The 22574-nt window shown below is 51.5% G+C and overlaps 1 protein-coding gene across 3 annotated transcripts in view; it reads left to right on the top strand.

Moving 5' to 3' along the window:
• The window catches only part of LOC120924690 (C-type lectin domain family 10 member A-like), a 76288-nt gene that overhangs the window by 14135 nt on the left and 39579 nt on the right, over positions 1–22574 (top strand). For 2 of the 3 annotated variants that reach the window (XM_040335697.1, XM_040335696.1), the window contains 5 exons: positions 7403–7435; positions 10624–10734; positions 14728–14769; positions 16620–16661; positions 16761–16886. In XM_040335697.1, coding sequence (XP_040191631.1) covers positions 7403–7435; positions 10624–10734; positions 14728–14769; positions 16620–16661; positions 16761–16886 — 354 coding nt within the window. The remainder of the gene's footprint in view (positions 1–7402; positions 7436–10623; positions 10735–14727; positions 14770–16619; positions 16662–16760; positions 16887–22574) is intronic. The other variant, XM_040335698.1, reaches the window with a different exon arrangement.

The raw sequence follows: 22574 nt of genomic DNA, 5'->3' as shown, positions 1-22574 counted from the left end.
AACTAAGCAAGAACATCTGCTAACTTGAACTACCTGAAGTTGGTCCCCGCAGGCAAAGCCTCTATCCTTCCGTAAACTATATATATATATATATATAAACATATATATATATGCCCTTTTTAATGCACTCCGGTCTTCGGATTCCTCTGCAGGCCTCAAGCCGAACAGGCTCAAAGGCGTCTCACGACCGTAGTGCTCCATACTCCATTCCTCCAGCTAACCTCCGTTAACTGGCATCACCCTCATCATCGCCTGTCACCGACAGGTCATTAATTCCACTTTCAAAGTCTATTCCTTACCCGCAGGGACCAACCAACGCCACCAGCACCCAAAGGTAAAACCTTACCCTTGGGTGCCCCTCCACACCCTAATGGCCCTCTGGATCCCATCCTGTAACCCCAACACCCACATGTCGATCCCAACTGGGCTAAGGTGGACCCCGTCTCCTCGCAGATACCTCCAGGTCTCTTCCTCTAATTCCATGTGGCGTACCACCAACCCCCCGTTCCTCACCACAAACTTGGCCACGTCCCTATTGATTTTTCTCCGGGCCCTGTTGATTCCCGCTACCGACCTAGCCATACGCCATGCCGTCCGAGCCACAATGTCGGACCACACAACGATCATATCCGGAAAGGCCATCCGAAGTCTCAAGATATCAAACTTGATATCCCGAGTGATGTCCATCATTGCCCTGACCCCTAGGTCGTTGCCCCCCACGTGCAAGAGTAAGACGTCGGGGGGCCTGTCCAGCCGCGCAAAACGATGCACTTCCGGGACCACCCTGCCCCAGAGCATTCCCGGAATCCCTAACCAGTGCACGCTTGCCTCTTCCCTCGGGAAACCCAACTGCCGACCGCTATGTCTAAGCTCAGCCCGTTTTGCCCCCCAAAAGACATAAGAATGTCCCATTATCCATACTAGTGCCGGGGTCCCACCTGAAAGAAAAAAGACAATTGCACCGGGTAATCCACCGCATAACCCAGCAACACTCAAAACAATAACACACATACCCCAGACTCCCTCCCCACCCCCACTTGACGTGACCGTCCTATACATCCAATAGGTGGGGACGGACATAACTTTGAAACCTCCTCGATTCCCATCTGCCTATATGCTGTATGGCTTCCGTACCCAATCCCCAACGGGCCGCCTCTGAGGCCGCCCCTATCCTAAAGGAGTGGGAAGAAAAACCCTTGCCATCCAACCCCATGGCCAACAAACACTTCCTAAAAACAGCCCCGAACTGATATTTTGACAACGGCAACCCATCCCTATGTACCAGAAACGACCCCGTCGCCTCAGGACGTTCGGCCCCGAAGGCCCGTACCGCCTGAACCGGACATAAAGGAGAACCCGTAATCGGAAATACATGTATGGACTTGCCCCGTCCCCCCTGGTCCGTCTTTGACTTCCGCAGCCAAATAGATACCCTGTCCTGCCCACAAGCCACATCCTGAGAGCCCAAGCCCCCTTGTTATTTGGTAGACGGGCTGACCAGCTCACTGATCCTGAAAGCCCCGAAGAAAGCTAACGTGAAGGCCGCCCTGAACAGCAAAAACTCATATTCAGAAGAACAAATGGCCGGCAATTTTTTCAGCATTCCTTCCAGTAGTGCAAACGACACGGGGCACCTAGAGTCCCTGGTCGTTCCTGCCTTTCTATAACCTCTCAGCGCCTGCCGCACCCAGAAGTCCTTCGTAAAGTCCTGACAACCCCGCAATTTAAAAAGGAACGCAAGACCTGCCATCTTCTTGTTCAGCGTGGCCACCGACGTGCCGTCCTCCATGTTCCTAGCCACGAAGTACAACACCAGCCATCGTGTCTCCGACCCGAACGGGTCCACAGCCACCATTCTCGCCAAAGCCTCCCATTCCAACCACACCTTGCTGTACGCCCCCCAAGTGGCCTCACTCACCGACCTCCTGAGCCATTTTGATATCACGCCAACGCAACCCTCCACAGCCAATCTGGACAAGGCTCTCCGTGTCGTTCCGCCTCCGGGGCCAACTCTCGGAACCTGTCCCACTGAAATCGAGACAGCGCATCAGCAATGACATTCTCAACCCCGGGCAGATGAACTGCATGGACAAAAATATTCAACTGTAGGCACCGTAGAACCAGATGCTGCAACACCCGAACCACCGGCGGTGACGAAGCCGATACCCTGTTAATGACCTGAACCACTCCCAGGTTATCCCCATGGAACCTGACCTTCCGATCCCTGAACTCCGAGCCCCACAACTCAACCGCCAGTACCACTGGGAATAATTCCAATAGCACCAAATTCTTAGTGAAACCCGCGTCCACCCAGTCTTGCGGCCAAGGACCCGCACACCACTTGCCTTGGAAGAATGCCCCAAAGCCTGTGGCGCCCGCAGCGTCCGTGTACAGCTCCAAGTCAAAGTTACTGACCGGGCCCGCCATCCACAGTGCCCGGCCGTTGAATGACTCCAAAAAGGAGTGCCACACCCTCAGATCCTCCCTAAGAACCCTGCCTAGCGTGACAAAGTGGTTAGGGGAACTCACGCCCGCGGTCGCCGCCGACAGCCGTCGGCTAAACACCCGCCCCATGGGCAAAATACAGCACGCGAAATTAAGCTTACCGAGCAACGACTGTAGCGCTCTCAGCTTCACTTTCCTGACCCCCAGCATGCCCCTGATTTCCGCTTTCATCGCCTCAAGTTTGTCCTCCGGCAGGCGGCATTCCATCGCCATGGAATCCAATGTTATGCCCAGGAAAGTCATCTCCGTGCTTGGGCCCTCTGTCTTCTCGGGTGACAGGGGGACCCCGAAGCGCTCCGCCATGTGTTCCAGCGTTGCCAGCAGAATCGCCGCGATCCGTGACGCCGCCGGTCCAACGCACAGGAAGTCATCCAGATAGTGGATGATGGAACTCACCCCGGACACGTCCCTAACCACCCATTCCAAGAATGAGCTGAACATCTCGAACAGTGCGCAAGAAATGGAACACCCCATGGGCAAGCACTTGTCCACATAAAACTGCCCCCCCCAATGACACCCCAACAGCCGGAAGCTGTCCGGGTGCACTGGCAATAAGCGGAACGCCGCTTCAATGTCCGATTTTGCCATCAAGGACCCCCGCCCATAATGTCGCACCCAATGGACAGCCGCATCGAATGACGTGTAGCTCACCGTGCACGCCTCCTGGTCTATAGCGTCATTAACCGACCCCCCCTTTGGGAAGGAGAGGTGGTGTATCAGCCTAAACTTGTTGTGTTCCTTTTTGGGCACCACCCCCAGCGGAGAAACCACCAGATCCCCCCAGGGTGCCACCGAAAAAGGACCTCCCATGCGCCCCAGAGCTACCTCCTTCCGCAGCTTCTCCGAAACCACTTCTGGATGTAGGAGCGCAGACCGCAAAGTGCGTGGGACCGGGGGTACCACCCCCAGCGCGCACGGTATTTGAAAACCCTCTGAGAACCCCCTTTCCAGTGCCCGAGCCGCCCCCCTGTCCGGATACCTACCGAGAAACGGCCGCATTCTTTCCACCATCACCGGCGTCGTCCCTCTTGTTCGCAAAATCTCCGGAACGTCCCTTACCCTGTTTGAAGCACTTGGACAACGGGTGGGAGCCTCCGCAACCAGAGCACTCGTGTTTGTATCTGCAGGTGCCTCCGAATTTGCAAGTGCCGGAGCTAAACTGCCAACACACCCCTTTTGCCCGACCGGCCGGTTGTCCAAGGGAAGATGGACCCCCGGCCCCCCCTTGAAAGGACTGCCCCGGAACCCTCGCCGCCATCATCAAACACAGCCAAAGATTCATATCCTTTTGATTCCAGCGCAGGTCCTGCCGCACCGCCATCCGCTGCCGGAATTGTTCATCGTATCGCAGCCAAGCGGATCCTCCGTAGATCCTGTGTGCCTCCCCTATCGCATTCTGATATATGAAGAGCCCTGAGCAGCATTCCGGCTTTTTCTCCCCTATCACACACGCTAGGATGCTGAACGCCTGCAGCCAATTGGTAAATGTCCGTGGAATCAAGCGATACCTGCGCCGTTCCTCCTCCTCCTTCTTGGATTCGTCCGGCTTACCCCTGTCCAGGTTGAACTTCTCTAGTGGGAGTAACGCGAAAATCTCCACATACTCACCCTTCCATATCTTCTCCCGGACCTCTGCCTTCAAATGTGTCCCCAGCGACGCCTCATAGCATAAGTACACCTCACATTTCGCCACGTCAGCGAGGCGGATTATTTCCTGTCGCGCCGCCTCACTTGCCACCGCCCCTTTTTCCCCTGTTGCTGCCGCCGGAGCCGCAGCTGCTCCCGAACCCCGGATGCCACCACCGGCCCAGCCGTCACAACCGCCGGCAGAGTGTTAGGCGTAGCGACCACCCCTCCCCCCACAGGAACCGCAGGGGGGACCCAAGCCGCAACCGGGCCCGCAGTCGCCCCATCTGAGCCCCTTAAATCTACCCACCAACTCTTTTATGCCTGCCAAAAAACCTGCAAAACCACCCCCCACAGGGACCACCCCCGCCGGGTGTCACAGTCTGAGAACCCCCTGCCCGTGCATCCGCCCCCACCGAGCTGACACCCCCCCCCCCCGCTGCCCCCAGTAGACATCATACCCCTCCCCACAGTATAATGCAAAGACAAAATTGACTTACCGGGCTGCCTAGGTGATGACCCACCAGCCGATCGTCCCGTCTCCACCGCCGCTGCCTCCGTCCTGGATGGTTGGTCGTCCTCCGAATCCGTCAGCTCCCCTTCCGACCGTAGCGTGGATGGATCCTCTTCCTCTGCTGATTGCACCCCAGGGGAAGGATCCCTGGCTGCCGTGGGCCTGGCGTCCGCCTGGTCACTCCTCCGCGCGCCAGACCCGTTCACCGATTTCTGCGCCGCTTTCCGTAGGCCTGGGGGGTGTCCCCAGCCCTGCTGCCCCCAACTAGGTCGCCGGTAGTCCCCTCCCCCTCCGTCCGAACCGCGGCAAGGCTGTGGGCCGAGGAAATGGAAAGCCCAGCAGCCAGGCCTCTAGGTCTCCCCCGCTGAGGCGCCGCACCCCCCACGGTGGAGCGGGGGGCGGGGCCCGCCGAATCCTGCTCCGTACGCTGCGCGGGCCCAGGTGCTGCTCCAGGGCTGGCCGACCGGCCTGCTGCCGTGCCACGGCCCCGATTGGGATTCCTCCCGTTCCCCCCCCTTGTGAGCAATGCTGCGCGCTTGGCGGGGGGGCCCGGAGGGGCCCGCGAACGGGGACTCCCCTGTTTTCTTTGGGCCCTGGGGGATGTGTCCGGGGAAAAGCGTTCCGGCGGGCGAGAACGCCGGGCGCGCCCTGTGTCCCTCCCCCCCGCGTCCTCAATAGCTGCCGACCTACCGAATATAGGCCACAGCTGGTCCCGAAGCCACTCAGGGCCGTGCGCCGACGCCTCAGCCTGCAGCTGTGCTAACATGAGCTCCACCTCAGACATCCTGCACTGAACTTTCCTCCGCGCTGTGTTGCCGGGAGGGCGGGAACCAACCCTTAAATAAACTCCCCTCTCCGCCCCCCGGGTACTGACAGCCAATCATTGTTTTGCTGTCCCCTGTGACGTCAGTCATGCCAGCCCTCCACCGAGTCCACTGCGTTCCCCTGCTCTGGGCTTTTCTTGATCACAACACAAGGAGAGTGCAATGTTTCGGAGTCACGCATGACCCCCCCATCAGGCATGTCATTACATGCCTGACAAAGGGGTCCTGCGTGACTCTGAAAACATTGCACTCTCTTTGTGTTGTGATCATGCAATAAATCATCTGTTTGGACCCCTACTTTGTGTCAGATCCATGGTGTGCTGGCAAATATCTACTTTGTATTCGTTTCCTGGCTCACTATCTCTCTCCTTGTCTGACTTACAGTATACTTAGCCGTATAAGACCTTGTAGTGCCAAACCAAGCAAGAGCGCAGTATGCTTCCCCCATTGGGGCACAAGAATAGGGGTGCCAGCATCAAATATTAGTCATCCAGAGGTGTCAAATAAGAAAGTTTGAGATGCTGCTCTCCCATCCTCATTCATGTGGATGTATGTGTGTGTAATGGCCCAGCCAGTGCCGCTCCACTGACCATATCCAATGATGTGTTTCACCCCACCCACCTGGGGGTTAGTCATGGAGCTCTATGACTAAGCCCCCAGTGCGTGGGGTGAAATGCAGCAAGGCACGGTCAGTGGAGCGGAACTGGTGAGACTGCATGTGATGGGCACTGGTGAGGCTGTTGGGCACAGGCAGGCTGCATATGACGGGCACTGGTGTGGCTGCATGTGACGGGCACTGGTGTGGCTGCATGTGACGGGCACTGGTGTGGCTGCATGTGACGGGCACTGGTGAGACTGCATGTGATGGGCACTGGTGAGGCTGCTGGGCACAGGCAGGCTGCATATGACGGGCACTGGTGTGGCTGCATGTGACGGGCACTGGTGTGGCTGCATGTGACGGGCACTGGTGTGGCTGCATGTGACGGGCACTGGTGTGGCTGCATGTGACGGGCACTGGTGAGGCTGCATGTGACGGCACTGGTGAGGCTGCATGTGATGGGCACTGGTGAAGCTGCATTGATCTCTTGTATCATGTCTGCTAGAAGTGCACCGAATGGATATTTTGCTAATACTATTAGCAGTGTGTTTAGGTTTAAGTAAGAGATTGCAGACATGATACAAGAGATGGTTAGAGACTATGTACATGATACAAGAGATGGTTAGAGACTGTGTACATGATATAAGAGATGGTTAGAGACTATGGACATGATACAAGAGATGGTTAGAGACTATGGACATGATACAAGAGATGGTTAGAGACTATGGACATGATACAAGAGATGCTTAGAGACTATGGACATGATACAAGAGATGGTTAGAGACTGTGGACATGATACAAGAGATGGTTAGAGACTATGGACATGATACAAGAGATGGTTAGAGACTATGGACATGATACAAGAGATGGTTAGAGACCATGGACATGATACAAGAGATGGTTAGAGACCATGGACATGATACAAGAGATGGTTAGAGACTATGGACATGATACAAGAGATGGTTAGAGACTATGGACATGATACAAGAGATGGTTAGAGACTGTGGACATGATACAGGAGATAACAAATAATAACATAAGAAAAAACAGTCCCATGTTATAACAGCGCTACCGTTGGTCAATTGCAATCTGTGACCAACTGCAAGACATATCATTATGCTTTAGCTTTGCAGGGAAACAAAGAGGAAGTCAAACCCATCAGGGTTTACTTCCTCTTTAAAGGCCGTTCCAAGCAAACTATCAAGACGGGATCTATGGCGCTGAGAGACATTGAGTGAAGGGTTCATTATATCTGCATAGCATTGCTTGAAAACCCTTTTTGGAAATTGAAAAATGTTGGGAAATCGATAATAAGGTCTCTTTTTTTCTCCTCAGATGAAATGATGAAGAATGAAACAAATGATGACGGTGAGTTCTCATATGATCAGCACCTCCCTCTCTCATCTTTACCCCTGAAGAAGCCCCTGTTTCTCCGGTCCCCTCTTCCGAGTCCCGATGACTCTCTGGATTCTCCGACACACCAGGACAGATAATCAATAATAAGGTCTCTTTTTTTTCTCCTCAGATGAAATGATGAAGAATGAAATAAATGATGACGGTGAGTTCTCATATGATAAGCACCTCCCTCTCTCATCTTTACCCCTGAGGAAGCCCCTGTTTCTCCGGTCCCCTCTTCCGAGTCCCGATGACTCTCTGGTAGCACCACATTCTCCGACACACCAGGACAGAAGGGTGAACATTTATTGTAAACATCACACAATAACTCAACATCCAAAAGAATGGAAATCAGCAATAAGCACTTCAATCTGTAAATAAAATCTGTTACAAAATGACTGTATAACTCAGTAAAGAACAAAGGAGGGGGGGGCGATGACTTTACCCCCTATACTAAGGGGAGTCCAAACTAAGAGGTGATACAGAGAGAAGGGGTCTGACCCTCTCTGGCAATCCTTCTCCCACTAGGCAGCGCCCAAATCTAGAGTTGTAAATGTCCAAACACTGTCCAAGCGGGTAACACTATTCCTTTAAATAATGGGCAGAGTTTGTGGCCAGAAGCCTCCCGTCTTCACATTAGGGTGACCACCTTTCCAAACTACCATTCAGGGACACCCCCCCCTCCCCAAAATCAGCTTGTGCTGTAACGAATCACAGCACAGTGATTGGACACAAAAGGCGGGATTTATGATTTCTCCAATCACAAGCAGGGGGCGGGGATTGTGCTCCTCCAGGCATTCCCGGCCAGGACAAGTACTGTCAGTGAGTAAAGCGGTGATGTGGCGGCCTTTTTTGGGGGCATCAGATTGGCCCGGGGGGGGGGGGGGGGTGGCTGTGTCAGTTTCATTCCGGGACACTGTATTGTCCTGGAATGAAGGTGCCCGGGACAGACCTGCAAAATGCAGGGACTGTCCCGGGCAATCCGAGACAAGTGGTCACCCTACTTCACATAAGATGACAACTTGCGTCCAGGCTCAGTGATGCCAGCTGTGGTGTCGACATCCTCCCCATGACCAGGCAGCCACACCAGGCTTGACAGTGGCATCCCCAAAGACTAGGAGATATCAGGGACTCGGCCTCTCTGTGTCTACCACATGGGTGCTCAACCTGTGGCCCTCCAGCTATTGCGGAACTACATGTCCCATGAGGCATTGCAAGCCACTGACAGTTTCAAGCATGACTCCCAAAGGCAGAGGCGTGATGGGACTTGTAGTTCTGCAACAGCTGGAGGGCCACAGGTCAAGCACCCATGGTTTACAACAGGGGTCTCCAAACTGCGGCCCGAGGGCCGGGTGTGGCCCTTTGCTAGCCTTTATCCGGCCCTTGGGGCACAATTCCTTCCACTGATATGAGGCACTATTCCTCCAACTGACCCCAACAATGGGGTTCTATATCTTCCACCGATACCAATAATGGGATACTATTCCTTCTACTAATAGGGGGAATACTCCAACCCTGAGGCCATATTTATGCTCACTGATGCTGGGCCTGTGACATTTTTTTGCCCCTGCTGGCAACAATCCGGCCCTCCTAAAGTCTGAAGGACAATGGCCCATTGTTTGAACATTTTGGAGACCCCTGGTCTACAACAATGTGGCAAATTATTCAATAGGCAGCTTGCTGCAAATGACTGCCCCAAGCGCAGGAGTTGTATCTTTCATTCTTCTGCACAGTCTTGGTATTGCTGGGATCTGTAGTACAGGCTCAGTCTCCATGGGGCAACATCCTACAGCAGTCATAGCTCCTCCCAGCAGGCTCTGTCCTTCCCAGGATGCACATCTGTTCAGTTTCCTCTTCCTCTCTGTGTTCCCAGGTGGTGGGCATGGGCTTTCTCACATTCTCACATTATTCAGACTGGATAAGATTCGGGGAAGGTTCGGCATCACTGGGATGCAGGGTGATGATGTCCCCTTTTTAATGCCAATATTCTGTTTGCTTTGTTAGACTCAGCAATGGCATGCAAGGCCAAGCTTCTGCTATCATCTACTAGGACCCCCAAGTCCTTTTCCATCCTAGATTCCCCCCAGAGGTTCTCTCCCCCAGTGTATAGGTATAGGTTGCATTCATATTTTTGACACCCAAATGCATAATTTTAAATTTTTTTTTGTGTATTTTGTGCGTGTACTCGAGAGAGGAGCCGGACTGCAGGAGTTGGGAGTAGGCAGGCCTCCCCCAGAGGCAATCTGCCACCTTTCTCCATGCCCCGGGTGGCAATGGCGGGTGTGTGAGGGGGTCCTCCCACACAGCCCACCCTACCTGCTCCGCTTTGAAGCCCAACGGGGCAGAGGGACTCCCTATAAGGGAGTGAGAGGATTTGCCCGCTCAACCAGCCCCGTTAGTCCTTCGCTTCTCTTTTTTAGAGACCGCGTGGTCAAAGTGCGTGCATGTTAACCCAATTTCGAGTGCGTGTAAGTGTGGTGGTTTTTGTGGGAGGGGGTGGGCATACTAAGCACAGGCTTACCTCGCTGAGACTGAGACCACCAAACTCAATTCAATGTAGCCGAGACCAGGATCCGAACCCCTAGCTGCAGAGGTGAATGGCTTGTCAGCGCAGTGCCAATCGCGTTGAGCCACCGCAGCTCCCACATTTTTCTACATTGAACCTCATTTGTCATGTAGTTGCCCACCCCATTCAGATCTTCTTGCAAGGTTTCCACATCCTGCGGAGAAGTTATTGCTCTGCTTAGCTTAGTATTGTCCACAAATTCAGAGATTGTACTGCTAACCCCATCCTCCAGATCATCTATAAATAAATTAAATAGAATTGGTCCCAGCACAGAACCCTTTGGGGACCCCACTACCCGCCCCTGACCATTCCGAGTACTCCCCATTTATCACCACCCTCCGAACTCGCCCTTGTAGCCAGTTTTCAATCCATGTACTTTGCATAAGAGGGGTGTACAACTGACCACACATGACATACATGTCAGTCATGCCACTGTGGTGGTGGAGCTATGCATGCAGAACATTGCTTCATAGTTCATCCAACCTTTACCCAAATGTCTTCATGCACAGTATGTATCGCACTACCATGTTCTAAACCAATTTTTGCTGAAATATTCTGCCTTATCCATAACCCCCTCTGTCTAAAATTATTCCAGGGACTCCGCCCCCGAAGAACACACAATATTGGGTCGTCCTCATCCTTGTGATTATTATAATGTTCATGTTCCTTATTTTGGTCTTCTTCACAATCCTCCAGTTTATTCACTGTGAGTATCACTATTACATCCTCCATCTTTGTTTTCTTTGCAGGCTGGTGGGAGGGCCCGGCAGGGTGCTGCACATACCTTCCTGAGCACATCCTAGCACCTGGCCTCAGTACTCCTCTCAAGGGCCCTCAGTCCTAGGGTTGCCACCTCACCCCTTTAAAACCGAACACATAATAATTACACAGGATCTGTGGCTGCTTAACCACTTCAGGCCCGGACCATTTGGCTGGCCAAAGACCAGAGCCCTTTTTGCGATTTGGCACTGCGTCGCTTTAACTGACAATTGCGCGGTCATGCGATGTTGTACCCAAGAAAAATTGACGTCCTTTTTTTCCCACAAATGGAGATTTATTTTGGTGGTATTTGATCACCTCTGCGGTTTTTATTTTTTGCGCTATTAAACAAAAATAGAGCGCCAATTTTGAAAAACAAAAAAAAAAATTTTACTTTTTGCTATAATAAATATCCCCGATTTAAAAAAAAATAATTTCCTCAGTTTAGGCCGATACATATTCTTCTACGGTAGAACGTATTCTATTCTTTGGTAAAAAAAAATCGCAATAAGCGTTTATTGATTGGTTTGCGCAAAAGTTATAGCGCCTACAAAATAGGGGATAGATTTATGGCATTTTTATTATAATTTTTTTTTTACTAGCTATGGCGGCGATCTGCAATTTTTTATCTTGACTGCGACTTTATGGCGGACACTTGGGACACTTTTGACACATTTTTGGGACCATTGTAATTTTTCCAGCGACCAGTGCTTTGAAAATGCACTGATTTCTGTGAAAATGACACTGGCGGTGAAGGGGTTAACCACTAGGTGGCACGGAAGGGGTTAAGTGTGTCCTAGGGAGTGATTCTACCTGTTAGGGGGAGGAGCTACCAGTGACACGTCACTGATCACTGTTCCCAAGCACAGGGAACATTCGATCAGTAAGGCCTCGTACACACGACGGGACATATCCGATGAAAACGGTCCGCGGACCGTTTTCATCGGACATGTCCGCTGGCGGATTTTGGTCTGATGGCTGTACACACCATCAGACCAAATTTCCCGCGGACAGCGAACGCGGTGACGTTGCCGCGCCGTCGCCGATGACGCGGCGACGTGCGCGACCCTGGAAGGTCAATGCTTCCACGCATGCGTCAAATCACTTCGACGCATGCAAGGGCTTTCGGCCGAGCGGACATGTCCGGTGAGTCGTACAGACGACCGAACATGTCCGACGGACAGGCTTCCAACGGACATGTTTCTTAGCATGCTAAGAAACATTTGTCCGCTGGAAACCTGTCCGATCCGCCGGAAAATTGTCCGGTCGGCCGTACAGACGACCGAACATGTCCGCGGAAACTGTTTCAGCAGACATGTTCGGTCGTGTGTACGAGGTCTGACATGTCACAAGGCAGAACAGGGGAATGCCTTGTTTACAAAGGCATCCCCCTGTTCTCCCTTTGCCGACCGCAATCACGGGCCGCCCGGGAACATCGAGTTCCGGGACCCGCGAGCGCACTCACGAGGCACCCGGAGGGCGCACATGCGCGCCCACTGGTTGGCAAATTTAAAGGGACGTACAGGTACGCCCATGTGCCGTTGTGTTAACGTATATCGGCGTGCGCTGGTCGCTAAGCGGTTAAGGTGGTAATTAAACTCACTTGGTGCCATATCTGCATTAAATTGGCCTCAGAACCCATGTAATTCATATGTGTTTGGGTTTAAAGGGGTAAGGTGGCAACCCTACTCAGTCCCCAGTGGGCAGGCTCTTGGGAAGAGTTATTGCAGGATGGAGCCCTTCTGCAATTGCAAGGAGGATCTGGTCAGGAGGCACAAAGAGGACAACAGGAGCTAGTGTTGCCGGGCAAGAGTTGAAGCTGTTATAGCGGCAAAGGGTGGGGCCAACTCAATATGGAACCCTACCGACTAAGACTGGGATGCCATCAAAGTTCATGTGCGTGTAAAGGCAGGCGTCCCAATACTTTTGACAATATAGAGCTGTGTATATTTAGGCTTTTCTATATACATATATAGCCAGATTCACAAATAGTTACGCCGGCGTATCAGTAGATACACTGACGTAACTCGGAATCTGCGCCGTCGTAAGTTTAAGTGTATTCTTAAACTGAGATACACTTAAACCTATTTAAGATACGACAGCCCACGCCGTCGTATCTTAGGGTGCAATATTTAGGCTGGCCGCTAGGTGGCGCTTCCGTTGAGTTCGGGGTAGAATATGTAAATGCCTAGATACGCCGATTCACGAACGTACGTGCGCCCGTCGCAGTAAAGATACGCCGTTTACGTAAGGCGTTTTCCGGCGTAAAGTTATTCCATCAAATAGCTGGCCTAGTCAATGTTAAAGAGGAGTTCCACCCTAAAAATTGACGTCCGCTTAACCCACTCCTCGCCCCCTTACATGCCACATTTGGCATGTAATTTTTTTTGGGGGGGGAGTGGGGGCTTCAGGAGAAGGGGACTTCCTGTCCCACTTCCTCCTTCCGCCGAGGGGCTGCAAAGGCGATACGTCATATCGCCTTTTGGCAGCCCCTCCCTGTAGGCGATCGCCTAGGACACGTGACAGGTCCTAGGCGATCGCCTGTCCAATCAAACAGCGCAGCATGCGCAGTGCCGCTCGCGCATGCGCAGTGGGTCCCCGGCCGTGAAGCCGAAAGCTGTCACGGCCGGGTGCCCACAGTGACAATGAAGACGCCGGCCGGGGAGGGGGGGAGAGGAGCGGAGCCCCGGCCGGTGCGTCGCTGGAACGTGGAGCAGGTGAGTGTCAGTTTATTAAAAGCCAGCAGCTACACTTTTTGTAGCTGCTGACTTTTAATAAACTTAAAAAATGGGTGGAAAACCCCTTTAAGTATGGCCGTCGTTCCCGCGTCAAAATTTTAAAATTTTACGTTGTTTGCGTAAGTCGTCCGTGAATGGGGCTGGACGTAATTTACGTTCACGTTGAAACCAATACGTCCTTGCGGCGTACTTTGGAGCAATGCACACTGGGATATGTACACGGACGGCGCACGCGCCGTTCGTAAAAAAAACTTCAAGCACATCGGGTCACCTCACCATTAACATAAAACACGCCCCCTCATCCTCATTTGAATTAGGCGCGCTTACGCCGGCCCCATTTACGCTAAGCCGCCGTAAGTTAGGAGGCAAGTACTTTGTGAATACAGGGGTAGATTCAGTAAACAATTGCGTCTGCGTATCCATAGATACGCAGCGCAATTGCTTAGTTGTGCCGGCGTATCGACTTTTCTGTATTCAGAAAGCTTGACACGCCGACTGCAGCCTAAGATATGACTGGCACAAGGCTCTTATGCCGTCGTATCGTAGGCTGCATTCTTACGATGGCCGCTAGGTGACGTTCCCGTAGTGGTCAGCGTAGAGTATGCAAATTGCATACTCACGCCGATTCACAACCGTACGCGCGCCCTGCGTTCGCATTTTACGTCGTTTGCGTTCGTCGGTTTCTGCGTAAGGCTGCCCATGCTATTAGCAGGGGCAGCCAATGCTAAGTATACCCGTCGTTCCCGCGTCGCGATTTTTAAAAATTACGTTGTTTGCGTAAGTGAATCGTCAATGGCGCTGGACGCCATTTACGTTCACGTTGAAGCAAATGACGTCCTTGCGACGTCATTTACCGCGATGCACGTCGGGAAAGTTTCCCGACGGAGCATGCGCACTACGTTCGGCGCTGGAACGCGCCTAATTTAAATGATCCACGCCACCTACGGGATCATTTAAATTACGCACGCTTACGCCAGGCAGTTTTACGGAGCGCACACGCAAATTACGGAGCTACTGCTTCGTGAATGAAGCGTAGCGCACGTAATTTACGGAGGCGTAGCCTCTCTGACTTAAGGCCGCGTAGCGTAAATACGGTACGCTACGCCGCCTTAAAGATACGCGCCCCTACCTGAATCTGGCTAATACTATGGAATATATACGGGGGGGGACATCCTCTGATATGATTTTTGTTTCCTCCTCAGATGGTAATCTCACAGAGGAGCAGGCACTGCTGAAGAATGAAGGTAGGCAGAGAATCCATTCTCCGATCTCTCCTATAAATGATCGCTCACCGTATGAAGTCATAAAGAGTTTTTAGAAACTAAACTCTGCTGTAACAAAAGGACCTTCATGATCAAAGTCCTGGGGGGGGGGGGGGGGGGTTGGTGCAAACACAACAAACAGTCCAGTGGCACTGATAAAACTGATGTTTCCAAATCAATTGATATTTCATCGCTTCTAAAATTATTGCGTGGAAAAAATGAAATAACTTATTTTTAATAGTCTTTATTTGCAGTCACGTAACCACAAATTCTCCGTGTACTACAGGGGCAGTGCTCTTGTAGCTTTTGCACTTCAGGGGTGGAGGCATATACCTTGGGGGTGGAGGCATGTACTACAGTGGTGGTGGGCTTGTACCTCAGGGGTGGAGGCATTTACTGCAGGGGAGATAGGCTCATGCGCCAGCCATGAACGTTTCCCAGTGCGCATGCTCCTAATTACGTCGCAAATAGTTAATGCTTTCGACGTGAACGTAATTAACGCAGAGCCCTATTCGCGAACGACTTACCCAAACGACGTAAAAAATTCAAAATTTGACGCGGGAACGACATCCATACTTAACATTGGCTACGCCTCATATAGCAGGAGTAACGTTACGCCGGAAAAAGCCTTACGCAAACGACGTAAAAAAAATCCGCCGGGCGCACGTACGTTTCTGAATCGGCGTATCCAGCTCATTTGCATATTCTACGCTGAAATCGACGGAAGCGCCACCTAGCGGCCAGCGTAAATATGCACCCTAAGATACGACGGCGTAGGAGACTTACGCCGCTCGTATCTTAGCCTAATTTAAGCGTATCTGGTTTCCAGAATACGCTTAAATTTACGACGGCGTAGATTCAGAGTTACGACGGCGTATCTAATGATACGCTGGCGTAACTGTCTCTGAATCTAGCCCTTTATCTTTTAAAAGAACACTATGGGCCAGATCCACGTAGCACGGCGCTTTTTTACGTCCGGCGTATCGTATCTCAGATACACTACGCCGCCGTAACTTACAGCGTATTTCCCGTATCCACAAAGAATTTGCGCCGTAAGTTACGGCGGCGTAGTGTAAATGTGTCGGCGTAAGGGCGCGCAATTCAAATCACTAAGTTGTGGGCGTGTTTTATGTCAATACGTCTTGACCTCACGGAAATTACGTTTTTTTTGAACGGCGCATGCGCCGTCCGTGGGGGTATCCCAGTGCGCATGCTCCAAACTAACCCGCAACAATCCAATGCTTTCGACGTGAACGTAATTCTACGCAAAGCCCTATTCGCCAACGTTTTACACAAACAACGTAAACGAAGGAAAATTCAACGCTGGCCCGACGTCCATACTTAACATTGGCTACGCCTCATAGAGCAGGGGTAACGTTACGCCAAAAAAAGCCTTACGGAAACGACGTAAAAAAATGCGCCGGACAGACGTACGTTTGTGGATTGGCGTATCTAGCTAATTTGCATACTCGACGCGGAAATCGACTGAAGCGCCACCTAGCGGCCATCGTAAATATGCACCTTAGATCCGACGGCGTACTAAGACGTACGCCTGTCGGATCTAGCTCAGCTTCAGGCGTATCTTGTTTTGTGGATACAAAACAAAGATACGCCGGAGCAACCTAGAAGTTACGCGGCGTATCAATAGATACGCCAGCGTAACTGCTTCGTGGATCTGGCCCTATACCTGTAAAGTCATTATTTTGTACGAGGTTGCTCCACTCTTACACCTGACGGAGCCTATAAAATGGTATTTGGAGGGGGCGGGGCATGCTTTGTGGCCGACCAATCTTGCCGAGATGGAATGCGTAATTTTTTACTCTTCATTTCAGTCGGTAACCTCTCTTCACTACTGCAAGACCTTAAAGGAACAAGTAAGTCAGAGTCGTGTATAGACTAAAATAAGTCAACACGTTTGGGCACAGAAGTTGGAAATGCGCATTATTATTTTTTTTTTTTTTTTTTTTCTTCAGTCAACAACTTCGTTTTACGTCAGGAAGATGTCACTTCACGACAGAAAAGCCTCTCCTCAGAGCAGAGGGGTTTCTCTTCACAACTGAGCGACATTCTTTCCACACTGAGCTCGAAAGAAACGAAATGTAAGTCCATAGGATATGGAGAGTATGGGCCAGATTCAGATAGGTGAGCGGATCTTTAGATCTGATTTACGATCCGCCGCCGCAAGTTTTTGAGGCGGGTGCTTTATTCACAAAGCACTTACCTCAAAACTTGCGGCGGCGTATCGTAACTCCCCCGGCGGAATTCAAATTCCGCGGCTAGGGGGAGTGTACTATTTAAATCAGGCGCAAACGACGTAAAAAAAAAAGCGCCGGGCGGTCGTTCGTTTCTGAATAGGCGTAAATGCTCATTAGCATATTCGACGCGTAAAAGACACGGAAGCGCCACCTAGCGGCCGGCCTGGAATTGCAGCCTAAGATCCGACGGTGTAAGTCACTTAGAAATGTCGGATCTTAGGCATATTTATGCGTAACTGATTCTTATGAATCAGTCGCATAGATACGACCGACGGAACTCAGAGATACGACGGCGTATCAGGAGATACGCTGTCGTATCTCTTTGTGAATCTGGCCCTATATGTAAGCCTGTTCTGGAGGGTCATATGCAGTGGCGGCTGGGGGTCAACTATTTTTGGGAGGGGGGGCATACAAACTGAAAAAAAAACACAACATCAATTGCAGCCTCACTGTGCCCATCAAATGTAGCTACTGTGCCCATCAATTGCCACCAGTTTGCCCCATCAAATGCGGCCACATTGCCAGATCAAAGGCCGCCAGTTTGCCCCATCAATAGCCACCAGTTTGCCCCATCAATAGCCACCAGTTTGCCCCATCAATAGCCACCAGTTTGCCCCATCAATAGCTGCCAGTTTGCCAGATCAAATGCTGCCACTTTGCCCGATCAAATGCCGCCAGTTTGCCCATCAAAGGCCACCAGTTTGCCCCACAATAGCCGCCAGTTTGCCCCATCAAATGCTGCCAGTTTGCCCCATCAAATGCTGCCAGTTTGCCCCGCCGGCACTTACCTTTCTCGGGTCAGCGCCATCCTCCACGCTCCCTCCTCAATGTCATCTCCCGTCCTCCTGAATCTCTGCTATGATTGGACACCTGATAGGACATGGAAAACACGAGAAGTTCTGGAGGGTCATATGCAGTGCCGGCTGGAGGTCAACATTTTTTGGGAGGGGGGGAAAACAAACTGAAAAAAAAAACCAACATCAATTGCAGCCCTACTGTGCCCATCAAATGTAGCTACTGTGCCCATCAATTGCCACCAGTTTGCCCCATCAAATGCAGCCAGTTTGCCCCATCAAATGCAGCCAGTTTGCCCCATCAATAGCCACCAGTTTGCCCCATCAATAGCCACCAGTTTGCCCCATCAATAGCCACCAGTTTGCCCCATCAATAGCCACCAGTTTGCCCCATCAATAGCTGCCAGTTTGCCAGATCAAATGCTGCCACTTTTTCAGATCAAATGCCGCCAGTTTGCCCATCAAAGGCCACCAGTTTGCCCCACAATAGCCGCCAGTTTGCCCCATCAAATGCTGCCAGTTTGCCCCATCAAATGCTGCCAGTTTGCCCCGCCGGCACTTACCTTTCTCGGGTCAGCGCCATCCTCCACGCTCCCTCCTCAATGTCATCTCCCGTCCTCCTGAATCTCTGCTATGATTGGACACCTGATAGGACATGGAGAACATGAGAAGTAAGTCCATAGGATATGGAGAGTATATGTCAGCCTGTTCTGGAGGGTCATATGCAGTGGCGGCTGGAGGTCAAATATTTTTGGGGGGGCAGACAAACTAAAAAAAAAACATCAATTGCAGCCTCACTGTGCCCATTAAACGCAGCTACTGTGCCCATCAATTGCTGCCACTGTGCCATCAAAAGTAGCCACTGTGCCCATCAATTGCCACCACTGTGCCCCATCAAATGCAGCCAGTTTTCCAGATCAAATGTGGCCAGTTTTCCCCATCAAATGTGGCCAGTTTGCCCCATCAAATGCCGCCAGTTTGCCCCATCAAATGTGGCTAGTGTGCCCCATCAAATGCCGCCAGTGTGCCCCATCAAATGCCGCCAGTTTGCCCCATCAAATGCCGCCAGTTTGCCCCATCAAATGTGGCTAGTGTGCCCCATCAAATGCCGCCAGTTTGCCCCATCAAATGCCGCCAGTTTGCCCCCTTTCTTACCTTCCTCAGGTCAGCACCATCCACCACGCTCCCTCCTCGATGTTATCTCTGCTATGATTGGACGCCTGATAGGCCAATCACAGCGCCTGTCGCTTCAGCCAATCAGGTGACCGGTAACCAGACCAGGTGCACCTGATTGGCTGAGAGGCGGGTCAGTGTTAGGGAAGCGATTCCCTAACACAGCACTGTTTAAACCGGGAACACACAGCATTGTGCCCTCTGGTTAACAATTTGGAATCCTTTTAGAGCCTATGGCTCTAATCAGGCGCTTCCAAAACACACCCTCCACTGTTATTCAGATGGCCCGCGCTCTAAAACGTGCCGGACACCTGAATAGGGGGGCTGCAGCGGCGACAATGCATGAATCTATCTATTGTTGTCTGACGGGTGCAGGAGAGAGGGGGGCGCCGCTCCTGCGCCCACTATGGACGCACCGCCACTGGTCATATGATTATGAGATGGTCCTCACCAAATCGTGTCCAGACCTCTTCTCTCAGCATCTGGTAAACGAGGAGACTACGTGGGAGATATGGGCATCGTTGCATTGGCCGCCATTGGCTGAGAGTGCTGATCGTGAGTCGGTCAGCTGCTGGTTTTCCAGCTTGCCTGTTCGACAGAAGCTAGCCAAATGGCCGGTGTTCTGTCAAATTCTCCAACCAGGGGCGGACTGACCATTTGGGCACTTGGGCACTGCCTGAGGGGGCCCCATGAGTTGTCAGTCCGGCCCGGTCTCCAACCCTTTAGAAACTCCAACCACGTCACTTCCGGTTCATTTAAACCCTTAGGCCCGGATTCACATACCTGAGCGCATCTTATATGCGCTACGCCGACGTAACAGAGAGAGGCAAGCACAGTGGGGTAGATTCAGGTAGTGGCGCACACTGCTACGGCGGCGCAGCGTACCGTTTTTACGCTACGCCTCCGTAAATTACTGGAGCTACGCTTCATTCACGAAGCATTTGCTCCGTAATTTGCGGCGGCGTTTCGTAAAAGGAGCCGGCGTAAGCTTGCGTAATTTAAATGATCCCGTAGGGGGCGTGGATCATTTAAATTAGGTGCGTTCCCGCGTCGAACGTAGTGCGCATGCTCTGTTGGGAAACTTTCCTGACGTGCATTGCGGTAAATGACGTTGCAAGGACGTCATTTGCTTCGACGGGAACGTAAATGGCGTCCAGCGACATTCACGATCCACTTACGCAAACGATGCAAATTTCGAAAAACGCGACGCGGGAACGACGTCCATACTTAGCATTGGCTGCGCCTCCTAATAGCAGAAGCAGCCTTACGACGGAAGCGCCGTACGCAAACGACGTAAAAATCGAACGCCGGGCGTGCGTACGTTTGTGAATCGGCGTGAGTGTGCAATTTGCATACTCTACGCTGACCACTACGGGAACGCCACCTAGCGGCCAGCGTCAGAATGCAGCCTAAGATACGACAGCATAAGAGCCTTATGCCTGTCATATCTTAGGCTACAGTCGGCGTATCGAGCTTTCTGAATACAGAAAGTCGATACGCCGGCGCTACTTAGCAATTACGCTGCGTATCTATGGATACGCAGGCGTAATTGCTACCTGAATCTACCCCAGTATTCACAAAGCACTTGCTCCCTTTGTTGCGTCGGTGTAACGTAAATTCGTCGGCGTAAGCTTGCCTAATTCAAAGTAGGTGGAAGTGGGCGTGATCCATTTAAATGAAGCGTGACCCCATGCAAACGAAGGGCCGAACGAACGGCGCATGCACCGTCCCGTGGACGCATGCCAGTGCGCATGCGCATGCTCAGAATCGCGTCGAAAATACTCCTTAAGATACGTCGAATCACTGCCTACGACGTGACGTAACCTACGCCCATCCCTATTCACGTACTACTACGTAAACAACGTAAAATACGACGGCTGTTCCCTGGTCCATACCCTAACATGACTTACACCTGCTTTATGAGGCTTAACTTTACGCCGGACGTACGACTTACGCAAACCGCGTATATAAATGCGCCGGGCGCAAGTACGTTCGTGAATCGGCGTATCTCAGCCATTTGCATATTCAACGCGTAAATCAATGGGAGCGCCCCTTGCGGCCAGCGTAAATATGCGCCCACGATACGCCGGCGTAGGAAAGTTACGTCGGTCGGAGGAAGCCTATTTTCAGGCGTATCTAGTTCTATAGGTACGGCGCATAGATATAACGGCGCACATTTACACTTACGCGGCATATCTCGAGATACGTCGGCGTAAGTGCTACGTGAATCTGGGCCTTAGTGTTGGAGATTTGACGAATTGGTGATTGGACACAACTCCGGTAAGAGAATAGCGTCCGGTGCAAGATAATATGAGTGGAGATTCTTACTCGGCTCCAATTCTACGGAGGCGGCCAGCAAAATGGCCGCCTCAGAGGTGGGGACAACTTTGCCTTCGTTGGCCGATGTGCTGTCAAAACAGTTTAATCTTCCTGTACCGGACTCTATTGGGTTGCCGGTGTTGTGTCAACCACCAATTTGTTAAAATCTCCAATTACTAATGCCGCGTACACACCATCGTTTTCTGCGATGGAAAAATGCGACGCTTTATGTGCTTTAAAAAAACGTCATTTTTCAAACTTCAATTTGAACAACGACGTAGCATACACACCATCGCTTTTTCACAACGCTCTAGCACAGCGCAGTTCCGTCAATCACGCACGACGTCACTATAAAGGGTCGTTTCCATGCGGAAGACGGCCTCTTTTGCTGATATCGTGTTGCTGCGTGTTAGTAAAAGTTTGGTGAGATACGATTCGTGATTTTCAGTGACTGTGCTTTAAATTTCGTTTTCTTGTCTATAAGCTGAAAAACACCTTAACGAATGTGCTGATTCCATTCTGAACAGTCGTTTTACATGAATGAGCGCTGCAGTCTCCTAACTTGCTTCTGAGCATGCGCGGGCTTAAATCGACGTTTTTACGTACACACGGTCAATGTTTAGAACACAGAAAACGACGTCGGCCAAAAACGACACATAAAATTGAAGCATGCTTCAATTTTTTTCTGTCGTTTTTTAGAAGACATAAAACGACGTTTTTGCCCACACACGGTCAATTAAATTGACGTTTTTGAAAATGACGTTTTTTTCCATCGCAGAAAACGATGGTGTGTACGCGGCATAAGAGTTTAGATCAGTGATGGCGAACTTTGGCACCCCAGATGTTTTGGAACTACATTTCCCATGATCCTCAACTACCCCGCAGAGTGCATGATGGGAAATGTAGTTTCAAAACATCTGGGGTGCCAAGGTTCGCCATAAAGTGGCGTGGTTGGAGTTTCTGATGGGTTGGAGAAATTGACAGAACACCAGCTTCTGTCGGACCGGATGCCATACACAATGTTGTTGTTTTTTTTTGAACCGGCAAATGTCGCCCGACATTCGTCCCCCTGTGTACTTGGCTTTAAGTCTGGTTCCTTTCCAGGGGCGGACTGACCATTCGAGCACTCGGGCACTGCCCGAGAGCCCCATGCCACTAGGGGGCCCCATCAGGGTTGCCAGCCTCATTAAAACCAGGGACAGTATTTAAAATATATATATATTTTTAATCCCAAGATTATAGCTGC

Source organism: Rana temporaria, chromosome 1, assembly GCF_905171775.1.
Source record: "Rana temporaria chromosome 1, aRanTem1.1, whole genome shotgun sequence".
In the NCBI taxonomy this organism is placed as follows: Eukaryota; Metazoa; Chordata; class Amphibia; order Anura; family Ranidae; genus Rana; species Rana temporaria.
This window is presented reverse-complemented; position numbering and strand designations above follow the sequence as displayed.